At 36.2% G+C, this 22,267-nt stretch overlaps 1 protein-coding gene across 1 annotated transcript; it reads left to right on the forward strand.

Annotated features, from left to right (window-relative positions):
• Positions 1-2,969: 2,969 nt before the first annotated feature.
• On the forward strand, positions 2,970-8,121 carry LOC108976484 (facilitated trehalose transporter Tret1-like). Its single transcript, XM_018945607.1, has 6 exons — positions 2,970-3,174; positions 3,887-4,116; positions 4,210-4,340; positions 6,680-7,056; positions 7,254-7,666; positions 7,824-8,121. The coding sequence occupies exons 1-6, from the start codon at positions 3,105-3,107 to the stop codon at positions 8,022-8,024; spliced, it is 1,422 nt and encodes a 473-aa protein (XP_018801152.1). The 5' UTR covers positions 2,970-3,104; the 3' UTR covers positions 8,025-8,121.
• Positions 8,122-22,267: the final 14,146 nt, after the last annotated feature.

Raw genomic sequence — 22,267 nt, forward strand, 5'->3', positions numbered from 1 at the left:
GTCGAAGCTATTGTATGTGAACGCTGCACCTAATGAAGGCGGCTAGGAACTAAGGCAAAATTGAAGTACTGCCTGAGTACAAAATAAAAGTTAGAAGACAATGCTCATTTGCAACGTATTTGAACCCACCCTTCATATAACGTCATTTTAGTATAGTTTTAAAAAAGGACAAATATGGATTATTAAATCCATATAAGTCCATCTATTATTAAAAATTTCGAAATTATTATAAATCTAGTCAAAATGAGTGAAATCGTTTTGGGTCATTCCACTTTCCTTATTCACACTTTAAATTTCGTAAGATTCTTTCACCTTACAGTATTCACACAAAAATCAAACACTAATGAAATAGGGACTTTCAATTATGCCATGTTATGTCGAAATCGAACCATAACTTTTCAAAGCCCCCGATACCATAAATATGTATAAAACTCGAAATTGAGAGAGATACTTTTTCTCATAACAGTGTGATTTAACGGTGACTTTTTATTACTCATTTTAATATAAATATTAATAGATACATACATATCTTAATGAGACAGTAAATTTGATTGTAATCCATTAGGTTTTTTCCAATAATGAATATTAATTTATTAGAAATATAAAGCTTCCCCGGATTTATCCTTGAAATTACGTTTGATTCCAGCCAAACTTACGAGTGGCTCGGTCTTAGGTCATCTACTAAGAAACTTGATGTGCGACGGGGTGCTAAGAATACATCACCCAAAAAATATGAAAACAATCGCATATGCGGATGACATCTATGTAGATGACCTCCAGCTCAAGTGCAATGATTGCATAAATGATCTGCGCCAATAGCTTACAACAATGACTTTAAAGTAAAGCAAAAAACGGCAGTCATGCTCATAAGCACCAGGAAGGTGGAAAAAAGGGTAACATTCACCATAGAGATTTCTTCTTAGCCGCAACTGAAGTTTTTGGGAGTAATATTGGATATTCAAGTTAAAATTTAAGGAAGGCGTATACTTTCGGCAAAGCAAACAAAATATATAATGAGTTTTTAGTGGGTTAGGTTTAGCAGATTAAAGTTCCATTCTCCGGCTTTTGATGCCTCCCCTTACTATAATAAATAAAAGACCGAACTTATCCCTTCCTTGCTTATTTTAATTGACTTTTGGTCAAACATTCATTTATTGCAATCTTACCGAAACCAGCTCGAATTAATTGATATTTACATATATACCATCTGTCCCTTCATTTAGTTATTCGAATTACTTATGGATGTATAAACAGTATGTGAATATAGGTTTATTTCAATGAAAGACTTATCATTCACTGAACTCTCTACAAACGTTTTTTCTATTCGCTGAAGTTTTTATGAGCTCTTTCAAAGCTAATTTAGATTAGAATGGGCACATTTTATTTACATTTAGTTAAAAATATTATTTTTTTAAACATGTGCATAAATTGTTTATCTGCGTATTGCACAAAAGTTTGTAGATTTACGGCGATATTTTGGTTAGGAAATCTAAAGTTTCAAAGAATATTGTCATTCATAACTTTAAATTTTGCTGTTAGGAGATTTCATGGGAGTCTACCGTTCAACATTGAAAATTATACCTAAGTTTGGTTGTAACATTTCAAAGTTATGCAAATTACGACGTTCCAGAAACATCAAATTGTGTTTTAAATAGCGTTTTATCTTTGGCAGATATCCTTAAACCGTATTTCTGCATAAAATATCATAGACTCCTTTAGAAGTTTAAAGTTGTATCTATTTGTCAGTTAATATTAAGTTGCATACTATGAAAAAGAGATAGACCCTTCGGAAGTACCGCCTATCAGGCCACGTGGGTGTAGCGCATCAAATTTAAATGCGTTTTTCTCAAAACTCTTATTTTGAAGTCGGTGGACACGATTTCTCGAAAACTTATGAACCGATTTAGTTTGAATTATGTACACATCTTTAAAATAACATTATCTAGTTAGTTAACGAAAAATTTTATTTATTTCAAAGAAACCTATTTTTAAAGCCAATAAATGGCGAAAATTTGACAAAAAAAAAAAAGAGATTTTTTTTTTGCTTACCTTCATGTAAACACGAGATTTATATGTGTACTAAAGGAATATTTTTGATTTTTTAATACTAAATAAACCAATAATAAGTTATGCTGTCCACGGCGAGAGCAATTTTTTTTTTTTTTTTTTTTTTTTTTTTTTTTTTTTTTTTTTTTTTTTTTTTTTTTTTTTTTTTTTTTTTTTTTTTTTTTTGTGAGACACCCAGGGAATTGAGGTCCCAACGGCTGAATTTTCAACATTTTTATAACAAAATTTCAGGAGGATTGTTCAAATATGTACCCTTGATATGTCATATTATAGTTTTAAAATGTATGATTGCTTATATTCAAAAAACAAGAACAAAAAAAAAAAAACTTTTTGTACCTCTGAAACCCACCCAACCCCGTAAGCGTTTTTGCCACGCTCCATATGAGGCCAACACCCGTAGCCAGCCGGTGTCTGGTTATGAAAAATTTCATTGTACATAAATCTCGATCATTGCAAAGAACACCCTCATTAAAGCGCTGTCAACGTTTGGTCGCCTATTTTAATAAATGCACAGGAATATATTTTCTAAAAAAAATTTTCCATTCTAATAAACATGCCTACATATTTGATTATGATTATGAGTGCAACACCCGAACGATTGTCTTGAACAGTGAAAGAAAATCGTAAAAGTCGGTCCAAAAAAATGACCTACTGCTGAATGTTTCTGTGTTCGTCGCTAGGCTGAAAATGTGTTTATCTAATCACGCTGTCAATATTTTTCAAGCTAGATCTTAATTTTCGGTAAGCCTAAGTGCAAAGTACACAGGTGTGTACTTTTCTGCAGCCGCCTGCGCAAATATCGCAAATAAAAGCTTCAAATTTTAAGCAAAAAAGATAAACAAGGCTATAATATTGTATAAAATGAACGCAGAAAAACTGCCGTGGCTGACAGTTGTCGATATTGACTAATGGCAGACGTACCACTAAGAAGCTGAGTGCAGATTCGAATATATTTTTTGTCGTTTAAGCTGCGGGTTTCGAGTGTTTGTGAAACTTTTTCACTTTTTAAATAAAAATAATAATTGATAACAAGACAAATGTCCAGCTCAAAGGAATTATCGATTTGGAGCAAACGCTATCGGCGACAAATACTTGTTACCATTGTGGGTGAGTACAAACTGCATCCTGGCGCAGTGGTGAAGAAGTGTAGTGACTGGTGTGTGTATCGTTTTTCAAAGGTAGTGAAACGCGGCTTCTGGGTTCAACTTCCCAAATTTGATTGATATATATATATATATATATGGTGCGCGTTTCTGATGTCTTGGGTATTGTCGCGATCATGCTTAAAAATGCAGATCTTGTTCTTCGCTTCAATGTCAAAAGAGTGAATGTGGCTTGACATGGGCCACTAGTGCACATATGAAAGGAAACACGATATGAATTTATGTTATTTTCTAATAAACGAAATGTTCAAAAAGTTCCTTTGCTACACCTGTGATATTTGATGTGTGTTTTCTCAGTAAACTTTAATTTACGGTCACCCAATTTTTTCACAGTCATCTCCCACTTCAATTCTTATATGACCTGTACTGAATTTATCGCACTACTTACGAAAACTCGCAATTTCATCTATTTTAAGAACTTAAGAACTCTTGAATTTTATTTAAGGAATCAAGGTGAATTTTTCTTTTCGGGACTTGGATATAAATGACAACTCTTCCTTAACTTCCTCTTAATATTATGCTTATCGTAGAAGTGGTATAGTTTATTCAAACGCAGCCGAAGTAAAAAATGTTAAAAGCTCTTATTTTTGCTGTAACTGTTGCATTGTTAAATATTTTTAAATATCCAACAATAATTTCATAATCTAACATTCCAGCTCACATTATAACCTTTACTCATGGCATCAGTTTGGGTTGGCTTTCGCCTATTATACAAGTGCTACAATCGGCCGAATCACCACTCAATTTTACGATTACCACCGATGAAGTGTCCTGGATCGGTTCCCTTTTTGGTATCGGCTTTCTGGTGGGAAATATTTTCTTTGGATTCACGCTGGATCGGTTGGGAAGAAAACTCAACATGTACTTGATGGCTATACCACACATGGTAAGTGCGATTGAATTTTTGGTCATGGATGAAATAAGAGTCAATGTAATATAGTCAATACCTATTAATGAGAATCTAATATAATACAAACAGCTTTTCTGGATTCTAAGCTATACGGCACAGAACATCAATTATCTATATGCTGGACGTTTCTTTGCTGGCTTCACAAGCAGCGGCATGTATGTGATCATACCCATCTTCATCAGCGAGTTATCAGACAAAGAGTAAGTATGTGTGGGGGGAAGAACTGGATATCTATTTATGTATATATATTCATACAAAAACTCAACCATAACTAAGCGATTTGTGCAATTAGCGACTAACCGCATTTATATATTTGTGTTACAAAATTTGTCCCCAAAATCTTAAAAATAACTTTTACTATCAAAAACCATAAACGACGAATCATAAAAACATAGAAAAAAAGCAAAAATCAAAAAACAAACATATATCTATATATGAGATTGTATATTTATCTACATAAATATCTATGCGCGTGTGTTAACTTGTGAACTCGATCATTTAAAGCTAACTCCACCAATAGAAGTGCTCGTAACATATACAACACTGATAAACAAAATGAATATTTTTGTCGTACATTAAGTTTTAATAATTGGCGCTCTTATTCGAATGAAAGGTTCTTCAATTGTGAAAACTTGTACATATACATTGAATAACTAATAAAATACTCGTCTGTTATATTTGTTAGTTTGCGATCAAAAAATTATTGACCACAACAGTATTAGGTCTTTCTGAAACGTTTACTTTTACTTTTTCTATAATTTGGGACGGTAAGCAATGATTTAGGCAACCTCTATAATACCTGATATACATTTTAGGTATCCGGAAGAAGTCACGATCTGGATATCTGAAACTTAAAACCCAGGTTCATAGATAGAGACATTTAAGTTTCTAAATAAATTCCAAAAACTCAACTGACAAATCCTTTATATGTATTAAAAGCGGACCTGAAATTTCCTAGAAACAAGAGGTGTACATATATATTGTACATATGGGGCTGCGGGAAATATTGATCCGATTTTACTTATTTTGAACATCACGCAGACTGCTGTGAGAAAATGATACAAAGTATTCTCTCCCAGAAACGTTCCGGACAACTAATGGTGGTTGGTAACCATTTTAGAGTTTTGACGCTGACTCCTAAAAGGCCTTTAAGTAATATTTTGGCTGTGATTTTTTATACCAAATTGCAGTTTTTTCGATTAACGGCATTTTATGGGCATAGCAACAGTTCAATTCATCTCATCTGCAATACCGACATTTTTATGGAGCCAAGTAACACTTATACTATATTTCATCACTTGTGTGGAACGTCCTGAGCTAAATCAGGCAAATCAGGTCAAAAAACAGACGAAGGATCAATGCAGCATGTAACGTTGCCTTACCGTGATGCAAAAACTGAGAGATGTTCTCCCAAATTCCGGCCTATTTTTGCGAATAACTTCGGGCAAACGACGTATAACACTCAAATAGTATTCCTAATTAACAGTTTGGCAGGTAGAGAGAATTTGGACTACACCACACCTCAATAATCGAAGAAAACTGTCAATATAACATTGATTTGTATAACGCCTAGACGTGGTTTTTTCGGTTTCGGCTCACCTTTGCCACAATATTCGGCCGATTGATCGTCTGTTTCCATGTCATAACCATAAAATCAGGACTCACCGCCAGTAAAAAAACGTTTCATGAAATTCTGGTAGTTGGGAAGCATTATCTTACACGAGTTGATGAGACGCGGTTTTCAGAAAAAATTTAGTGAATTAGGAAGCAAACGTACTTTCACTTTTCTTAGGTAGAAATGATCTTTCAAAATGGTTTTCACTGATCCACCCGATATTCCAGCGATGCCAGTAAAATCTTTGACTGTTAACCGTCGATTCTCAAGCACCAATTCCATTACCCATTAGGTGTATAAAACTTGTATACTCTGTAACACATTGCGAGAAACGCTCACTGTTTTTGATCGATACATTGGTTTTATATCTCAGTTTTCTAAAGATAGTTTAAAATTTTCCTAAGTTAGTTGGAGGTTTTGACGAAAACGAATGCAAAATTTCCTGCTATTGCCAGAAATTTCTCATTTTTATACATCTCAATCTTCAAAGGCTATATATCTGCATAAGATTTTTAAACACACATGCTAATTTATGTTGAATCAGGCACTAGTATATTTATTAAATTAATAGAAATGAGAAGTATAAGTTCTTTGAAAGTCTACAACTATGATAAAATAGAATAAGCCATACTGTTTGAAACACATTTATGGGTCTGAACCTGTCGATATCTAAAAATTGTTGCAATAAAAATTTGGATACCCATATAGTGATTTAATCTTATCAAAGTAGGCTGAACTAGTTTGATTGGGAAAAACCTAAATATCGCAACACGTGCACAACTTTATTTGACGACACAAAAACAAAAACAAGCTGACGACGAGTATTTTTAGAAATTCTTTTAGATACTGATTTTTATTTTATTCAGAAATGTTCTATCTATTTGGTACAGACATTCTTATTTTGTTTTTCCGATCACTTTCTAGAATACGAGGCGCTCTTACTGCGATGGCGATGGGTTTCCTCAGCACCGGTATTTTACTTGGCTATGCGCTGCCCGCATATCTCGACTACTTCTTGGTGCCATGCATTATAATTGTATTGCCCATTCTTTACTTTCTTGCCTGTTTGGCATTTCCGGAAACGCCACAATATCTCTTGAAGCGTGGACATACCAAACGCGCGGAAAAGTCTTTTAATTTCTACAAGAGTCTGCCAGAATTGGAGGAGAATTCGCAACAAAAATACAATAGAGACGTGGAACTGCCACGGCACACACTTCCAGCAACCAGCGAATTTGAGGAACTTAAAGGGGCTGTGCTGTCAGGTGGACTAGCCACGCCCATCACGATAAAAGATTTTTGTAAGTAATCAGATCTGTTCAGTTGGATTAAGTATTTGTTTTTTTCTTGAACTAACCACATGTGTATTATTGGACATTCAAAGGAGAATAAAACTTTTGATAGCTAAGAGAGAGAGAGAGAGAGAGAGAGAGAGAGAGGGCGAGAATCATCTCTTTTCAGAAAGTACTTTAATATATATTTTATTTTCTTCTTGCAGTCACCAAATCGGCCATGTTTAAATTCTTCACCGCCTTCATTGTTTGCATTTTGAATCAGTTCTCCAGCAGCTTTGTCTTCGTCAGCTATATGTCCGCTATCTTCGCCTCCTCCGGTTCGACGATGGATCCTAACGAGTGTACCATTTATATGGGTGTAGTGGAGATAGCGGGAACGGTGACATCGACTGTACTGGTGGAGCGTTTTGGACGAAAAGTACTTTTACTTTCGTCTACAGCTGGCATGGCTGCGTCCATGTTTGCTTTCGGCATTTTCGTACAATTCACCGACGATGCGACAAAAGCACAATACGACTGGGCGCCGCTGGTGCTAATGGCGTTAGTGGTATATACGGCTGCGTTCGGCATTGTTGGCTTGACATATACAATCATTGTGGAAATATTGCCAGCGAAGGTGAGTAAATGGCTAAATGCAAAAATGTGGCATTGCGATTCCGAGATTAAAAGTGGTAAGATATCGATATCAAGAAATTAGTAAGCGGAATGACTGTTTCAGGAATCTAATTTGCCTAAAAAATTTGGGAATAATTGACACTCCGCTATTATTACAGATTCGCGGTCAAGCTCAAGCAATCAGCATGGTATTCATGAGTATCTGTGTGTTCGGCGCGCTACATCTCTATCCTATGTTCCTCTACAACTATGGCCTGCCCATTACCATGTACTCGTGCACTGGAGTTTGTGTTGTTTGCGGAATTTATCTCGTAATTTTCCTCGAGGAGACGAAAGGCAAATCGATGGAGCATGATTAGTTGGTTGGACGAAGACGTGAGGATCTATCAAATCCCAGGAATCTCGATGCAATTAAAAAAAAAATATATATATATGCGTAGATGATTTTAATGTTGTTTTTGTATTTGCTCAAACTTTTTTTAGTAAAATATTTTTGGCTGCTAGTTAAATTATTCCTTTTCTTTAATGGCGTAGCGCTTACGCGGTTATAACTGAGTTACCAAGTGCAGCCTAGTCCTTCTCCGCCTAATCTCTCCAACAGAGTGGAGGTCTTCCTCTTCCTCTGCTTCCCCCGGCGGGTACTGCTCCGAATACTTTGAGGGCTGGAGTGCTTTCATCCATACGGACGACATGCCTTAGCCAGCGTATCGCTGTCTCTTAATTCGCCAAACTATAAATGTCGTCATATAATTCGTACACCGCACCGATCCACCAAATGCGATATTAGCCGTTGCCAATGTGCAAAAAATTGTTTTCTCCGGCAGTAAAAAATAAGCCGCAGAAGCCGCACAATAGGGAGTCGCCTTGTCCAAAATCAGATATGGTGGCACAAAGACAACTTCTTTTCGTTCGGTCAAAAGAAGATTTGAAATTGAGGAAGAGGTGAAGATTTGGCGCCTGGTGTATACCTGGTCAGTTATTGATTTTCCAACCTAAGACCGAACTGATAATGTCTAATTAGTTTGCTGACGGTAGGTTTTAATCTTTCACACACTACACTTAATAGAACCTTATGTGCGATGTTGAGGAGGCTTATCCCACGGTACTTGGCCAGATTATGGGGTCACCCTTTTTGTGGATTAGCAGAGAACAGTTAAATTTAAATCATCGAGAATGCTTTCGTAGCACCATATTCTACAAAGACGCTTATGCGTGCTCCTCAGTTCTTCACCGCTGGGTTTGAATAGCTCAACCATCGAAATCCATCCCGCGACTTTGTTGTTCTTCAGACGGGTAATTACTATTCGAACTTCTTCTTGGTCGGGTAAAGGAACGTCTGCTTGATCGTAATCGATTGGAGAATAGGCTTCAAAATATCCTGGTGTTATAATTTCACTGCCATTCAGCAGACTTGGTAAATGTTCCCTCCATAATTTTAGTATACCCTGCGCATCTGTCACTAGATCACCTCGGAGAATTATCGAGCTTGCCAAGCTCTTTCATATTCACGCATTTCGGCCTCAAATTACTTTTGTCTGCAAATGCGAATTTAATTAGTTAATTTAATATGTAAGTTTGCATTTTGTAGAAAAACTTAACTGACTGAAAACTAATATTTGACCCAAATTTGTTGCTTCAGCTCAACGAAAACTTCTTCAACTCTCGCTGGACTTCTATACAAAATTGCGCTGGGCGTGGGAATGGCAGATCACTTCGTCATAAAACACCTAAATACAGCAGCCAATACATATGTATGTGTAGGTGAATATGTTACTGACTGAGAGTTTTCGCTAACTGCAAACATCATGTCGATTTGTATTATTTTCTGTTTCTATGTACTTCGATCGGCACAAAATTACCGCAAATTTAAACTGCTGCACGATCATCATCGGCGGCGATCACCTCTCAATTACAGCGGCGCTCGTTGTCGGCCAAACGTTGGCAACACTATGTGTTCATATCGGCTCAAGCGGCTGCTGTGGTGGCCCATGCATCAATTGCAAGTGGTCAAAATTGTTGGTGAAGGCGTTCGTCAGCCATTTAGTCAGCCACCAACATTTGCGGCTAATTTGTGAGCAATAGGTTATGGCGATTATGCGCATGTCGAAAATGTTAATCGAGGCAAAATCAAAATAGAAAAGCTTGCAAGGCATCACTCAGCGTCCGCCCTTTGTATTTAACGAAAATTCTCTTTGAAATTTTGAAATGCTGAAATGCTGCTAGAAAATGGTGTTGCAGCGTTTAATTTCGGTAAAATGTTGCAAAGTAGAAAATTCGTTTTGTGGTGGGTGGGTGATTGCCGCTCCAAGTTGTTGTTGTTACTGTACTGAAATTGCCTATTTAACGCCACACCTAATGGTGGGAGGCTGCCAAGTGGATGCAAAATATGTATGTACTATAGTACCTTTCTGTAAACACATATGCATTTCTATAAATGAAAATACTTACAGACACATCATATCTCTATTTTTACCAGCAATTGGATATGTTCCATGACAAATGGATTAACATGCTTTGAAAATGATGTTGGATTGATTATGTGGAAATTCCAAACCAAAATTATTGCAAATAATTGCGATAGAGAAAGAATACTTTTGTTAAGAAATCAAAAATATACATAAACAAAATTCTGACACCTCTCTTCTTTATTGACGTAGAAACCGCTTAAGCGGTATAGCCGAGTTAACAACAGCGCACCAGTCGTTTCTTCTCTTCCTAAGGTGGCGCCAATTGGAGATTCCAAGCGAAGCCAGATCCTCGTTCATATAGAGAGGACTTTATTACTCAATTGCCTACTCAGTCCAAAGTTACACCCGTTTGGTAAAAATTATTCTGCGTTGGATTTCGAGGCTGATGTTGTTGTTGGTGTTGATGCTGGTTCCAAGATAGACGAAATCACTATCAACAGTAACGTGAGAGCCAAGTTGCAAGTGCGTTGACGGTTTGTTTGATGACAGGCGATATTTCGTCTTACCCTCGTACATCACTGCTTCGCTTTTTAGTTTTGGGGAGATACCAAATTCAGACATTGCGGCATAAAGGCGGCCTTGGAATCGATGAAGAGGTGGTGTGTGTAGATTCTCTTTTCACGTGTATTTTCCAAAATTCGGTACATGGTGAATATCTGGTCAGATATTGATTCTCCAGGATTAAAGCGGCACTGATAAGGTCCAATCAGCTTTCTGACGGTAGGCTTTAATTTTCACACAGTACGCTCAAAGCGGAGGCTTTTCCAACGGTACTTGGCGCAGATTATGGGGTTTCCCTTTTTGTGCGATGGGCAGAGCACACTTAAATTCCAATCGCCGGGCATACTTTCGTCCGATCATGTTCTACAAAGAAGCTGATTCATGCTCCTTTTCTATTCTTCGCCACCATGTTTGAATAGCTTGGCAATCCATCGGCCACCACCGCTTTGTTGTTCTACAGATGGGTAATTGCTATTCGAACTTCTTAGAGGAAAAATGTTTCATCGTCTTCTATTAGAGAATCTCTCTAACTAACCCTGAAATCAAAATCACACATCTCATATTTGAAATAAATTTTTAATTTCCGTTTCGAAACATACTTGTCAAATATAACACAAGTGGCAACTATAAAAAACTAAAAACTGTTGTGCTTATCAAATCTCAACTATTTTCTATATAAATATATATTTTGATACATGTATATATAATGGGTGATTTTTTTGAGGTTAGGATTTTCATGCATTAGTATTTGACAGATCACGTGGGATATCAGACATGGTGTCAAAGAGAAAGATGCTCAGTATGCTTTGACATTTCATCATGAATAGACTTACTAACGAGCAACGCTTGCAAATCATTGAATTTTATTACCAAAATCAGTGTTCGGTTCGAAATGTGTTTCGCGCTTTACGTCCGATTTATGGTCTACATAATCGACCAAGTGAGCAAACAATTAATGCGATTGTGACCAAGTTTCGCACTCAGTTTACTTTATTGGACATTAAACCAACCACACGAATGCGTACAGTGCGTACAGAAGAGAATATTGCTGTCTCTTATACACATCTAGATGTGTATAAGAGACAGGTATATATATACATATATATACATATATATATATATTCTGTCTCTTATACACATCTAGATGTGTATAAGAGACAGGTATATATATACATATATATACATATATATATATATTCTGTCTCTTATACACATCTAGATGTGTATAAGAGACAGGAATGGGCCCTAGAAAAGTTGGCAGAAAATCCGCTTTTTTATCGACAAATTTTGTTCAGCGATGAGGCTCATTTCTGGTTGAATGGCTACGTAAATAAGCAAAATTGCCGCATTTGGGGTGAAGAGCAACCAGAAGCCGTTCAAGAACTGCCCATGCATCCCGAAAAATGCACTGTTTGGTGTGGTTTATACGCTGGTGGAATCATTGGACCGTATTTTTTCAAAGATGCCGTTGGACGCAACGTTACGGTGAATGGCGATCGCTATCGTTCGATGCTAACAAACTTTTTGTTGCCAAAAATGGAAGAACTGAACTTGGTTGACATGTGGTTTCAACAAGATGGCGCTACATGCCACACAGCTCGCGATTCTATGGCCATTTTGAGGGAAAACTTCGGAGAACAATTCATCTCAAGAAATGGACCCGTAAGTTGGCCACCAAGATCATGCGATTTAACGCCTTTAGACTATTTTTTGTGGGGCTACGTCAAGTCTAAAGTCTACAGAAATAAGCCAGCAACTATTCCAGCTTTGGAAGACAACATTTCCGAAGAAATTCGGGCTATTCCGGCCGAAATGCTCGAAAAAGTTGCCCAAAATTGGACTTTCCGAATGGACCACCTAAGACGCAGCCGCGGTCAACATTTAAATGAAATTATCTTCAAAAAGTAAATGTCATGAACCAATCTAACGTTTCAAATAAAGAACCGATGAGATTTTGCAAATTTTATGCGTTTTTTTTTTTAAAAAAGTTATCAAGCTCTTAAAAAATCACCCGGTATATATATATATATATATATTCTATATAATGGTATTCTTCCCGCTCTAATATAAGTATATATATATATAYATATATATATATATATTAAAGCGGGAAGATATCTACGGAACAGCTTTGCTTAAGAGACTATGAGTCTAAAACCGGTTTGGAACCAACGATTTTAGGGCGAATTTAATACGTAAGTGCATTTTGATATTCTATAGACCATTTGTCGGAATCGGCAACTATGGTGCTCTGAAAAGTATGTTCTTAGACACCTCTAAAAATATCTCTCCATGTATGAGCTCTTAAAAGTTAGAGCAGTAAGTTTCCTATAATGTAATATTTATGTAAATTATCACTTCAGCGAAATAATTACGCGCAAAAAAGTTATATGTATATTTTATTTCATATCACTTAGCATTTTCATAACTACCGTTATTATGTTTCGCTTCTTCAAATTATGTGCATAAGAGTATATCTGCTTTGGCTAGCACAATATTGCGATTGCTTTTAGTTGGTAACCCCAACAACTTATAAAATTGCATTTTCTTATCAGCGAGTTCAAAGGTTCAGTCAACGCCGCAGCTACCAGGCAACGAACAAAGTGGCTTGCTGCTTCCTATGCTTCGCGTATACAAACTGCAAAATGTAAGCAGCGCCGCAGTCGGAGGGATTCGGTCGGTTGAGTGGTCGCCGGCATGTGCGGGTCTCGCGGCTCAAGTTACAGGCTGCAGCTGTGGTTGCGACTGCGCCGTTTGTCGTGTTGCCTTTATGTAACAGTGTCCCCGTGTGCGGGCGCTGAACAGCACAACCAGCAATTGAAGGTTTAGTTAACTTTATGTTTTTTCCTTCGATATTTTCAATTTCTTTTGCACTTCTCTGGCAAACATTTTCCGCCTTTTCGACAGCGTTACGGCCAGTGCAGCGACTTCTTTTGTTTTCGGCTGGTTTTCTGTCACCGATACTGTGTTTTTGCCAGCAAATGTCAGCTAAACGATTTGTGCCTGTGTTTGCTTAGCATTTCTCAATTTCAACTTTCTTCTTTTCGTTAAGCTTTTCTTTTTTTACTTTTTCTTAATGGCATGTGTCAATATTGCAATTTAAACTTTTGTACAAATTTGTATTTTCTTGGCTTTTCCTCGGACTTTTCTTCTTCTGGTTATGACAATTATGGCGGACGATTTAATGGATTTCAATTTTCCGCGTCGTGATGTCAGCAAGTATAGCAGGTATAGTAAATAGTTGAGAAAGGCACAGCCAGCCTGAGAGGAAATGGTCCAGCTTTTGGTTGCCTGCATAACTCGCAGCTAAATTATATGTAGATCTTGAATAAATTACTGAGTGGTCAAGACATGAATTCGGTAAGCTTACAAATATTATGTGAGACTTCTCTGCTAGCGGTTATGTTACAATAATAAAAATAGGCATCGAAAAATAACTAAATCAGCAATACCTTGAATTTACTTCATTCGTTGGATATCCGAGCTTGCCGCTCTGATTTTGAACAAAAACAATTTATAATGATTACGTATATCAATTCTTAGACTAAATTATAGGAGTTTTTTGCTGTCCTCACAACGTATCATAAAGTATCGTAAAATCATAAAATCATAAGTTTTTATATGTTTTCGGATCGTTATAATTTATAACTTTATGAGACTATGTGAAAACCCTAATTGTATACGTAAATGACCGCGTTGAATACCGAATGATCTCTGACCATCCCACCGTGGGAGAAACGAGTGATTGAGCGACAATTTATTAATTACTTCAAAGTAAGTATGATATTTATTTTCATACCTTGCTACATCTTGCTTCAGAGTATAATATTTTTATTTACCTAACTGTTGTTTGGATTTCCTAAAAGTTTTCGAGATATTTATGGTATTAAGTATATATTATATTGGAAATTGTAGCTCTGTTTTGTATAAAAATCTCTTATAACAGATATTTTGTTTTCCATACATGCACTTCGTTCCGATTGTTCAGTATGTATGGCAACTATAAGCTTTAGTTGTGTTATCCGATATCAGCGGTTCCGAAAAATAAGCAGTTTTTCCTTATTCCGATATCTCAAAAATTGAGAAACTAATTCGCGTATATTCAGACGAACAGACAGACGTGCATGTCGAAATCGGCTCAGATCATCACGCTAATTATGTCTCCGTTTACTTTTGGATGTTGGAAACAGACCTAATCCTTATCCAATTTGGCGATTCGTTCTTTCGCGTACTGATACATAGTGTAGTAACAAAACCGTGCTCTTAGTCTACGATCTATATTTTAAGATAATAAAATACTAGATATGCTAGTAATTCATTTACGGTTTCAACGAATAATGAATACTGAATTTCAGCATTGCTCTTTTTAAATTGCATAAAGTAAGTAATTCTTCGGTTCAATTCGAAAATTTGTAAATAAGTAGAAAGAACGATAAGATGAGAAAAAAACAGAATTAAGCCACATCCAGATCACGTATTATATAGCTAAGTGAACAGTCAACTTAAAAGCTCAGATTATATCCCGCATAAAACATTATGCATATGAAAGCTGTACGCGTGATAAGTATCGCGTTTTCTCTCTCCGAACAACAAACATAGTCGTGCGACTACTTAACATGACTTGAAAAGGTCACTCACTGAAAGGAATTTCAGTCGCAATATCAGTTTGTCGCCGCCTATTTTACCAACCTCTAGACGGTTTTATGAAGTTTGATCATAACTGTGTCAAATAAAACAAACGAGAAGAGTACTGTAGAAAAATAAGTTATAATTTTACCAAAAGTTTTTTTTCCTTTTATATGCTAAAAACGCACTTATCGCACAAACTGTAGATATATATCCATAATTTGGTTATTTGGAAATGTTCAAATTTATCCTGAGCTGCTGAGACGTTTCAAAGGAGAAAATAATAAATTAATGAAATCGCCGATATCGGACAACTATAGCAAATAGCTGTCATACAAACTCAACGTTCGGATTTGTATGATGTGGTCTGGCTGCAATGGTGTAGTCGCGACCCAGATCCATGTCCTACTTTGTTTTTGACCTTTTGGCTGAGCTTTTCTGCTGACCTCTTTTTTCTTGACCTGCCATAGTTGCGGCAACTGTGGTATCTGTTATTAGCTGACCTATTTGGGGAGATTTCAGCGGGAAATTTTAACGTCCGCTGCAGTGCTATCCATTATTTGCAGATTGTTACACCGCATATGTACAAGTATTTGAAATTAATAACAGACATATCTATTTGCTCTAAAATTAAGTCCTACATGCATCTAAGTCATAAAAAAGTATATCAACTGAAAATTTAAATTTGCAATGGTCTTTTAAACTGTACCCTAAAAGTAAATACCAGACACTGTATTAGCATATTAAATGTACTAAAAGTCTGATGAAATAAGCCTCAGTTTCTAGGAAATTTAACTTATATGCCATTATATTCAATTATGAATTCTCCAGAAAATTCAAAATCGACGCTAAACTTCAGAATATAAGCCTCGGGTTGCCGATAGCAACTAGGTACCTAATGTGCCGCTTAAGTAAAGTGTTTACTTCCTCTGCAAGTCTAATTAATAAAAATAAAATAAAAAAATAAGATAAACATTAATTACGGTTGCACCGATGTTAAAATTCCATTCACATAAAAAAGAACTTGGTGTGTATGAGAGCCATATGCCATAGTTGTTCGATATCGGCGATTCCGAAAAATTACCAGCTTCTTGGAGATGACTAAATCGACTCAGCTCGTCCTACATTATATAGAGTGTATACATTTAATGGGATTTTTAATGTTTTTTTTTTGCTTCTGAGTGTGACAGACTTCGTGGCAATTTTAACATTCGCCGATCAGGGTATAATTACTTTACTGCCACTGAAAACAAACTTTAATGATGCAAAAAACAAAAGAAATATTAATATGAAATTATTATTTTGAAAACAGGTAACCATTGCGTCGACACATCGAAACCAGCTTCAGCTTACATAAGATTTAGAAGCATTTTTTCAACTTTATTTTTATCATGTCTAACCGAATTTCTTCCTTTCTATTAAATTAATTTTTTTACTCTCTTAATTTGTTTTACTTCTTTCGCCATCAGCAAAGTTCACTGCCCGCATGGCGATTTCGTGCGACTTTTGGTCGATTTCCTTTCAGTGGCTTGGTGGCTCGTTCTTAAGCTTTTGTATTTACAAAAAATACAATTTTGTTGTTGCTTTCACTACTTTGTCTATATTAAGTAACAGCATGGCATAATTAAAGGTGATAAAAACCAGTTTTACATAAATTACAGATTGGTGAGGCAAGAAAAGTATAATAGATTTTAGATTTTTCATAATTAGTAGCTCCGCGCCTTTCTCACACATACTACGAATCAGTTAGAAGAAATGAAAGAAATTTTTTTTAGCGGCGGAGTTAAAGCCAACAAGAGTTCTACACGGGTATACCAGAAGCATTATGTGGCAGATAATTTATTACCATTTGTAATTTATAATGTTTTTTTCTTTGAAAAAATTCTATACGCAGAAAGAATAAGAAAAAATGTATGTTCTTTAAAGAATGATGATTTCAACACAATGTAGGCCAAATGGCCGCCAGGGCTCCGTTTACATTTTTCCACCCCGTTAGGTCAATTTTCGATGAACTGGTGTTACATTTCGGCTGAAATTTTCATAACAGTGCACCGAATAATATTTTACAGCTCTTCGATCATTTGTTAAAATAACATGGAGGCATTAAATTTATTGATATTGGCGGTAATTTGAGTGTGTCATTTTTTGAAATTAACAAATCAGCACATGAAGCCATTAAGCCACAGATGTACCTCATTTGCGACAATGAGCTCTTACAATAGTCACGTGGATTTGACCAAAGTGGAACGCATCACGATGAGTAGGCAAACCTTACTCAACACACTGACAAAATTTGACACAACTGCGTAAACAAGCATTGACGCCACGAGCTGTCAAAATCACGTCATCTCTTTTGTTATAGGCTGTATGTGAGATAACAAATTTATTGCGAACTTTTCCTGGAAGAATTCATTGATATTGAAATTAAATTCCGCGGGTAAACGATTATTCAAAAAAATCTATTCTATTAAGTTAGTCTGTCAACCAGTTTGCTAACAGCAGCTGCTTAAGTCGGTACACCCCAGTAATACGTTGCGATTTTTACAATAGATACAAATTTCATACAAAGAATTTGTCTCAAATTTTATATTTCTCATAAAATTTCATGTGCGGAATCATTGCAAAGGTTGACAACAACAAAGGCCAACTAATGGGAATGGAGGTAAAAAAGCTATTCAGGGTTTGGTGCATCATAAATTTATTCTAAAAGCACAGACGGTCTAGCAGGACTTCTATTTCGTCGAAAACGCCCGAATTGTAAAAGAATAGTTAATGGATTTTACACTATGATAATGCACCTTGGCATGGACCCCCGATTGTGATCGACTTTAAAACCAAAAATGTATTGAATACCATCGATCAACCACCGTTTTTATCAGGTTTGGCTCTGTGCGATTTTTTCTTGTTCCCCAAACTAAAATTGCCGCCCCGTGGAACGCGTTTTCAGTCGAACGAAGAGATAAAACAGTGAACGCCAACCCAAAAAGTGCTTATGAAAGTTTTTCAAAGACTGGAAAAAAGTAATCATGAGTATATTACATCTATTGGGGATTACTTTGAAAGCGAACAAATAATTATTGATGACTAATAAAAATATATTTGCGTTTTATTTACAATTTCCGGGTACTTTTTGTCACGAATCGTACTACAAAAGAAAACTTAATAATAACTTTTGTTCCTATGTGGGTAATCGACTTAACATTTTTTTATTTGGCTGGTGATTATTGAAGCTTTTGAAAAACGATAACTTGGAATGCCGAAAAGAAGATTTGGATAGTGCAATGGTACCATATCTTTTGCTTGATTTCTATAGTGATATATTTCTAAATGATCGCCTGATTTCGCCGTTCGTACTATAGTAAATTTGATGTTTTTTCGAAAGCAAGCTTAAAACTTTTCAATTTATACGAAAGCCAGAAAGTATTAATTCTACATAGAAGGTGCCTTCCAAAGTCAATTTATTTTATTCCAAGTAGTCTCCTTCTGCTTCAACATAACTTTTTGCAGGGTCCAAAAGCATGTCGAATGAGTGTTTTAGCACGTTGGCCGGTATGGCCGCCAGTATGCCGGTGCAAGCCTTTTGAATGGCCACTGCGTCTGCATAACGCTTTTCTTTCATGGGCAAATGCATTTTCCCGAAAAGGAAGAAATCGCACGGTGCCATATCAGGTGAATACGGGGAGTGGTTAACGGTTAAAATGTGATTTTTGGTCAAATATACGGTCACAAGCGTCGATTGATGAGACGGCTTTACTTTTTACTTCGCGATATTCGGGCTTTCGTAAGCTTTCGTGTGCAATTCCACTTCTAGGAATTTCAATGATGATTTCGGCAGATTTTTGATGAATCGATACACATTTTCGATAGAATACCCGCTGATCACCTATTTTGATTGGGCCACATATTGATCGTCCTTTATGTCCTCACGACCATTTTGGAAACGTTGAAACCACTCGTGCATCCTGCTACGGGATAGGCAATCATCGCCATAAACTTGTTTCATCGATTAAACGTTTCGGTAAAAGTTTCACCAATTTTAAAGCAAAATTTAATGTTAACTCTGTGTTCGAAGCTAATTTTCGCACCGATAACACAAACATACTGACGCTTAAAACGCAATAACTTCACTTCCAAACGATGAAATGTCGTGAAATTCTCACACCGTCGACATATACATAGATGGCGCCACCATGGGGCGCAAGATTCAAAAAGTCCTGTTGACTTTGGAAAGAACCTTGTACATATGCTGGGGACTACTTTGAAGGCGACAAATAATTATTGGTGTATAATAAAAATTTTATATCGATGTGTTATTCGAAATTTATTTTAAAGATATTTGAATCCCCAATTGTCATTATTTAGCCTGGCGGTACAAGTGCTTCAGGTGGCCGACTTTTGGCGTATGGCGTGGGAATACAAGTGCATTAGTATACCAACTAAGTGAAATTCACCTACTGAAATACAACCTAATTATTTGGCAACCACTAACCAAATAAAATTGCACTTTTTGAATTCACCGCAGAAATTGGACTATGCAAATTTCACTTGAGCCAAAAGCTAAAACAGCAGTGATAATCGCTTTGTGCTCAAGATTGCAATTACTCGCACTTACACTTACTTAAAAACACTTACGGCTTCACTTCGCTGAAAAGTGCCCTTTTCTACCCGCCACGTGTGGGGGTGGGTGTGCATGTGAGCGCCGATGAATGTGTGCTTGTAGGTGGTGTTACCCGACAAAGTGTGAATGCGCAGCCAAAAGCGAGTGTCGTTTGAATGAAGAATAGCTGCGGGTGCACATGCGCAACTTAAGCAGCAAGAGATGCACATTTCTTTGCTCACATCACTTGCCTGCAGCAATTATTTGTCATATGTAGGGGCACGTAGTTACAACGTATATCGCCCACTCCCCTTCAAGCTCCCACCTTTCGGCGCACTTGACGACTTCCTCATTTCGCTTGTTAACACTTTTTGTAGGCGCTATTTTGCCTTGCAGCAGCCTTGTGCCATGCAAGACGCCCTCACTGTTGCTGTTGTTGTTGTCGCAAACAAATTTGTGGCAGTCATTAAGCTCTCGACATATTTAGCACGTCTTTGCAGAACCGCCGAAAGTACTTCACTAAACTCTTATAATAAGTATATATTTTCCTTAATACCGCTGAATTATGTATTTTATGTATTTTTGGTGAAATTTTTATTTTGCACTTCTTTCACAGGTTCACATTGAAATTAAGACATCGCGTAAAGCTATTGCACGACAGACTAACCATGGGTTCTGTAAGTAGTATAGGGTAAACTGCAGTTACAACCAGGCACTAAAAAATCTGGGTAGATCAAAGATCCTTGCTGTTCATATGTGTCTCAAATTTTTAATATTTTTTTTTTAAATATATAAGTAAGACGATATTTAATGCGGTGAATCGCAACACTTAAGCATACATTATGTTGAGAAATTTGATTTCGTCTCCAGCAATGTTTGACAAAATTTGCAAATTGTTAGGAAATCAGCAGGAAATCACGAAGTTTTTCGCTTCCAGTATTCAGTTTCAGTCTTTCATCGTCAAAAGCAAAATGTGGTTTTCGGCACTTGCTTTGCTCCTTTTTGCTTTGGGCGCCTTCAAAGCATTCCGCGCGTGTTTCTAAAAATAAAGTATTTTCTTGTATTAGATTATATAACATAGTCAGTGCGATGGTGTTGGCATCGTGCAATGCACGAAATTGTGATTTTTTAGGTGGCTAGATGGTTTCCATATTATTTATATTAATTTTTTTAAACATGCATGATATGAATTTTGCATAAATAATAAGACACCGGAATCAGATTTTTTTGATGTTAACAAAAATAAGTAAGGTTTTTCAAATATATGTATATGTATATCTAAACAGATTCGTTAAAATAATTTTAACAAGTGATCCATGTAGAGGTACTTTTTTCAATAGACTTTTTTGTTTTCAATAGACTTTATGTAGATGTTAGGACAAATTTTATTCATTTTATTCACAAATGTTACACTGTTATCAGTAAAACACACTCTCATATTTTCATTGAGATAATTCACATGTTTGCCGCTAGACAATATATTATACTACAGACCCTGTCAAGAAAGTATCGCATATTCTTCATTTAAATCTCCCGCTTATATGGAAGTCAGGTAAATGTTTTCCTAGGCTGGTAGAACTGTCTTTAATTATGATGCCAGAAATTAGCGCGATCTGTCAACCAGTGTATTTACAGCAGCTGTTTATGTCAGTCGACCTCAGTGAAGTTTGTCGAATTTTACAATGACCAAGAATATTGATCAACGTATTTGTGTTGAATTTTGTGTTGCGAACGAATTTTTGTGTGCCGATACATTGAAAACGTTGCAGGAGGCTTTTGCTCAATTTGTTCTATCAAAAGCACACACCTATGAGTGGTACAGAGCATTCAAGTAGGGTAGGGAAACCATCGAAAACATGTCTCGTTCTGTACGGTTTTCAAAGAGTGTGACCGATGATAACGTTGAAAAAGTGAAGGATATTGTTGGCGAAAATAGCCATGTGAGCTTAAGAGAGATTGCCCATAAATTGTAGTTGTCACACGAGAGCGTGCGTACGATTATGCATTTGGCATGCAACGCGTTGCTGCAAGACTTGTTCCGATAGAGGTGAATAGAGAAAAAAAATGTATTTCTCGAGGTAATCAGATTGAGCCTTTTTTCAATTTTTTTCTATTTTTTTATTGACAAATTAACCGCGATTTTAGCTAAAAATTACTTCCAAGTGCTGTAAAAAATAGACAAAAAATACATCTCCTTTAAAACGCATATCAATTTTTGGTTTCAGATGATCCGGTAACGAGTTGTAATGTTTTACTTTTTTCAAGGCCCTTCTGGAAATCCATCGTCACAGGCTTATTTATTAATATTTTTCATTGAACATTTTTTTTAATATACTTCAAAAGTTGTACAATAATATGTCATTAAATTTAATAAAAATTATATTACTCATGTCGCCGCAAAAAAAATACA

This window comes from Bactrocera latifrons, unplaced genomic scaffold (genome assembly GCF_001853355.1).
Source record: "Bactrocera latifrons isolate USDA-ARS-PBARC rearing strain unplaced genomic scaffold, ASM185335v1 scaffold_77, whole genome shotgun sequence".
NCBI classification, from domain to species: domain Eukaryota; kingdom Metazoa; phylum Arthropoda; class Insecta; order Diptera; family Tephritidae; genus Bactrocera; species Bactrocera latifrons.

Coding starts and splice junctions, on each gene's coding strand:
- LOC108976484 (XM_018945607.1), top strand. CDS start 3,105: ATGTCCAGCTCAAAGGAATTATCGATTTGGAGCAAACGCTATCGGCGA. Junction 4,341..6,679: donor AGCGAGTTATCAGACAAAGA/GTAAGTATGTGT, acceptor ATCACTTTCTAG/AATACGAGGCGCTCTTACTG. Junction 7,667..7,823: donor TGGAAATATTGCCAGCGAAG/GTGAGTAAATGG, acceptor CTATTATTACAG/ATTCGCGGTCAAGCTCAAGC.